The sequence below is a fragment of the Aphanomyces astaci genome, assembly GCF_000520075.1.
Source record: "Aphanomyces astaci strain APO3 unplaced genomic scaffold supercont1.14, whole genome shotgun sequence".
Lineage (NCBI taxonomy): Eukaryota > Oomycota > Saprolegniomycetes > Saprolegniales > Verrucalvaceae > Aphanomyces > Aphanomyces astaci.
In genome coordinates, this window is record NW_009798277.1 from 1,149,502 (window position 1) to 1,154,962 (window position 5,461).

At 40.9% G+C, this 5,461-nt stretch overlaps 1 protein-coding gene across 1 annotated transcript; it reads right to left on the bottom strand.

Annotated features, from left to right (window-relative positions):
• Window positions 1-380: 380 nt before the first annotated feature.
• Window positions 381-3,943, bottom strand: H257_07199 (hypothetical protein). The gene is made up of 8 exons (XM_009832645.1): window positions 3,168-3,943; window positions 2,967-3,108; window positions 2,280-2,376; window positions 2,146-2,235; window positions 1,809-1,959; window positions 1,276-1,383; window positions 1,063-1,209; window positions 381-577 (listed from the first exon to the last, which is right to left on the bottom strand). The coding sequence occupies exons 1-8, from the start codon at window positions 3,915-3,917 to the stop codon at window positions 386-388; spliced, it is 1,677 nt and encodes a 558-aa protein (XP_009830947.1). The 5' UTR covers window positions 3,918-3,943; the 3' UTR covers window positions 381-385.
• Between the last annotated feature and the right edge of the window lie 1,518 nt (window positions 3,944-5,461).

The following is a 5,461-nucleotide window of genomic DNA, read 5'->3' on the forward strand; positions in this document are numbered from 1 at the left end:
CATATACAAGTCGTAATAAATTTACTATAAAACTCGACCAATCCATATACAAGTCGTAATGACGATACTATAAAACTCGACCAATATATCCATATACAAGTCGTAATGACAATACTACAAAACTCGACCAATATATCCATATACTAAGGAGTCGGCGTACGAGAAACTCGGAGGATGGGACGATCGTGGTAAAGTAATGCGACTGGCGGCGAGCTTCCATGATGATCACTTCCATCACACTCTCAAGCGATACGAACAAGGCCGCGTCCATCGCGTCTGCCGCGTTCAAGTGGCGCACCACGTCCTTGAGCAGGATCACCACCTCCCGACTCTACTCCAGCTTTATCACTTTACCACTCGGAGGACCACAGTTTCAAACGTGGATTTATATATATATATATTGTACGGAATAGTGGGCGACCAGCAGCGCCACAAACGCCGCGGCGCAGCGCAAGTACGCGTGGACGTCGTCGAGGCGGGTGATGGTGCTCCACACTTCGTTCAGAAACACGAGCTTGTCGTGGGCAGGAGGCGGCGCTTCCACCAACTTGAGCGATAAACACCGAAATAGTTCTTCCTGCAAAAGAAATATTTATATTATAGACACGGAATAGTATAGACACACCAACGGTTCCAACTATTTGTTTTTAACGTTTGACATCATGGCGTATATATATATATATATATATATATTTATTATCCCTATATATATTTTCAGTTGTGGATGTCTATATATATAATATATACATCCACTGGAAAAATAAATAAGGATACGAATCTTCATTTTCTCCAACGCACAAATACCACACCAACTGTCCAACTACAAAACGATATATATATATATATATATATATATATATTCCCACAAAACATATAAATCCCTCCGTTCTATATTTATGAAACCAACTACCGTATTTATCGTGGCACCATGAAATATAAAACGTAAACATATCGATAGAATGCCATAGTATCTAAAGTAGGCATATGATGCAAGATATATACGATTGCAAATATAATTACATGTGGCAAAGGGACGACCAATACGGTTGCTTTGGTTCGTACCTTGTGGTTAGTTTGGCGAATGAGTTGCACCAACGCCATCGTGTGCTTGGCGAGTAACTTGCCCGGGAACGCCGTGACCATCTGCTCCAACACCATGCTATTCTCTGCGTATTGTTTATACTCGTGAAACAGTAAATCCACGTGTTGCTACATTATTATTATCAATATTATTAAAAACACTCAAATAAAAATAGTATATAAATATATATATACCTCGGTCGCAGCCAACGCGATGCTTTTCATGAGCCAGTGGACGCCCGGCGCGTGAATTGCTTGGAGATCCGACTCGGTCGACTCTGTCTGTGTATAATACTGCACTGCCTAGAAATATATATATATATACATAAAATATATATCCACGTTTAGCATTCATCCGTGACAGAATAGCGGAATCGTACATTTAAAATACCATGAACTCGAAAGGTACATACAAATGCTAAACTACCTTCCAAACTAGCCATGTATTTATTGCCATACAAATGATACTTTTTCAATGTCGTGTATTGTGCGTTTTAGTCAAATTTGCCTATATTTTGGGGAATTGAGATGAAATCGCCAACGAATCAAGCAAACGAGTATGATTGGCTACAAAGAATGAAGGGGTTGTTGCAATTTGATTGGCCAAAAACATTGATTATTGCAAAGATACCTCTTCAAATTTATATGAAATTTCAAAGGTCCGGCGGTTCATCCAACCAACCACCACTGGATGAATGATATATTTTGAGTACAACACGGTACAATACCTTGTCCAATCCAAAGCGATGCATGATGTACATGTAGTCTTGCATCGACTGCAGTAGCACGTTAGTCGAATTGGTGGCAGGCAACACACGACTGCTGGCCAATGCCAAGTACGTCCGCGCGTACAGTGCGACCGTCACGTCCCCCACGCCCCTATTCCATAAATCAGCAAGTACTTTAGCCTTAACCACAAGAGAATACTGGAAAAGCTATCGTTTAGCGTTTGTATAGTAGACCTTATTAAAGGGTGAATTAGACGAAAGCAATATTATATTTGATCCTAATAGATTAGAAACAATGCCCCATAGAAACAAACTACACCTCGTACAATGTACTTACTTGATCATGTTGGACAAACGTGCGACGATGTGCGGGTACTCGCCGTCGCAGAGAAAGCGATAGCACCGCAGAAGAGCGATTTCAGTATAACTACCACCATGAGAAATATACATATATATATAGAAACGACGTACATGCGCGGCAACAGTTCTCGAATGCACGCCGTCTTGTAAAACCAGTTTCGACACGTTTCCTTGGCCTCGATGTCCACGTCCACACATGTAAATCCATCTACTCACGATAATATATATATATATATATCAGTCCGATTATTCCTTTTTTCACCGGCAAAATATATAAATATATAGTATATATATATAAATATAAATATATAGTATATAAATATAAAAATATATAGTATATAAATATATTATAAATAAATAGTATATAAATATATTATAAATAAATTGTATATATCATAAATATATAGTATATAAATATATCATAAATATATAGTATATCAATATATTATAAATATATAGTATATAAATTTATTATAAATATATAGTATATATATATATATATATATATATAGTATATATATATATTCAATCGAGAAGCAATTAAAGTGACAAACTATCCACATGAAAACACACCACGGGATGGTACATTGTACGATTGTTGCCATAAACTAGGAATACTTTGTCCAAACAACACAAAGACAAAGAAAGCAGGGGTAGCTAATAAGAATAATATATATATTTACTTTATAAAACAATATATATATATTTATGTTTACGTATGTGGGATGACAAAGTAGTGGTAGCTTATCAAAACAATATATATATATAAATACTTGATAAAATTATATATTTACGTACGTGGAAGGACGTGATGGTCGTCGGCCTTGGCCTTGATCCGATTAAACACGTGCGCGCCAAAACAGTCGAGCACGTCGCTCACGAGCACAAACATGCACGGGTAAAACTTGGGGAACGACGTGTCTCCTAATAACTTGATGCACTACAAGACATCATATAATATATATATATATATATACATTACCTAAATATATATATTACCTTGATGGTGATGCGTAGCGCCAGCACCTTTTGATCGTCGTGCCACGCGTTGAGAAAATCCTGTTGGAGGGCTTTGATTCGGCTGATGTACTCGCTCTGGGAGACTTCGATAGTCGTGGGTTCGTCGAGCGCCGTGGGGTTCTCGAGCTGCTCCAGACGAGCCCGCGCCCGCTGCATCACTGGGTTGTTGCTCGTGGTAGAGTTCGAGTACACGACTTTCTTCTTGACGTCGCTGTCGGTGGCGTCGTCATTCGCGTGGAGAGTGATGTGGAAGCGCTCGGCGGAAAAAGTTTGGAAGACGACGTCTTTTAGGACGGTCCATTCGTCCAAGAGCTCGTTCTTGGGGTCAACATAGGACAACGCAATCACGGAGTCGCTTGTCGGAGGAGGAAGCGTCGCGTTTGCCGCGGTTCCATGGTTGTCCCGAACGTCAGACATGAACGCACTCAAGGGATCCAATTCGCCAGCTTCGAGCGCAACCACATCGTTGGAGGAAGTTCCCGGATGGGAAGAAGCTTGTACAAGTGTTTTGGATGGAACGGTGCTGGTTGAAGATACTAGCGGTGCCGTGCGAGTGAAAGCTTTGTCGGAAGGGACCACCAACGATAAAGGGTCATCTTGTTCCACCACCGCCGACAAGACGCATTCTCTGACCAACCTGGACTCCGACAGAGTCAACTTCTTCACACCAAGCTGCCATGTGCCGTCGGTGCCACCATCAGGGGAGGAACGGTCACTTGTGTACGCCATCGATGCTCGCCAACACCCGTTGCGTGTGTTGAAAGATATGCCTGCATCGTACTTTTTAGCCAATTGAAATGACTTTTTTAGTGGATGTTAAACAAAAGGCCAAACATTTCGATATTTTGGCAATTTCGGCAAAAAGTGCTAAATCCGCTGTCTGGGTCCATAATATTCATACCGTAGTTGCCTTACATCTGATTATTAACCAATCAGACTGCATCAAGATTTCTTTGCCATATAATTGGTCAAGACAATTAATAGTATCAGTTTTTATCGATTTCGAAAATACACAAGGCAAGGTTAGAGTGCGTTGCGGAGAAACTCGGTCAAGACAACTAAAACAATATAAATGTACATTGTGGCGAGGTAGAGTCTCCTTGCAGTACTATACTTAATTGTTATCTATATATAGCCAATAGAAACCATATTTGTCTCTGATTGGCCCATCGTATGTATCAAGCTCGTTATTGCAGCACTTTTCAATTTGCACTGCCAAGAGCAAGTCCCAAATACTTCGACCAATATGCATAAACTTCGGATGTGTTTGTTTTCTCGGCCCACAAGGCACTTCAGGCCCTTCTGATTTTATGTCAACCCAAACGAACAAATAAAGTAATCGTAGTCTATTAAAAATCCTCTACCGGTATATCCGGATACATTTGTATAGATTGTGAAGATGATTTTTTCTGTATCTTGTGATAAAGAACAAAATTTCTGTGGTGTCAAGAGGGACGATAAAGGGGATAGCACCTGGGAGGAACGACGACGAAGAACACTTGTGTGGTCGAGGGCAAAACCAAAGATGATTTTTAACGGACTGTTTAGCTGACCTATGATTGGGCATAAGCAGTCCGGTTTCTACAGAAAGAGAACACCGGATAATTCCGGATGACCGGATATTATCCGTAAGTGACCGAACCTCGGCGAAAAAGGCCAAAGCAAGAACGGCCAAAGTGCCCCTTCTTGACAGCCACCCCACTGGGCAACTGACTGCTGAAGGCCTTCGAGACGAAGTTCTCAAAGAGAGGCAATGCCAAAGGCAAAAAGGGCTTAGCGAAAAATTCGCGGAGGCCAAAAAGTGCCAAAGGCATGTCACTACAAAAGCCACCCTGAGAACAGAGGCGAAGGAGGTAGGACAGGAACACACAAAAGATAGTGTTGAGCACATAAGTGCATGGTTACTCATAGAGTAAGGCAAATGCCTTAGGTAATGCATAAATGCAAGGATGCTCAAAGAGCAAGGGTGCTCGAAGAGCATGGTAAATACCATAAAGTGCATATATGCAACGAAGAATAAGACAGTGTGGCTAAAAATAGCGGGTAAAGACCCAAGTAAAATTGCCAGAAGCAAAAGTACAAAGTAATACTCAGAGAGTAAGGGTACACCCAAGTAAATTTGCCAGTAAAATTGCCAGAAGCAAAAGTACAAAGTAATACTCAGAGAGTAAGGGTACACCCAAGTAAAATTGCCAGAAGCAAAAGTACAAGTAAGACTCAGAGAGTAGTGGTATAAACCCATGAAGTGCAAGTAGGATGGACGGGGGCGTGGG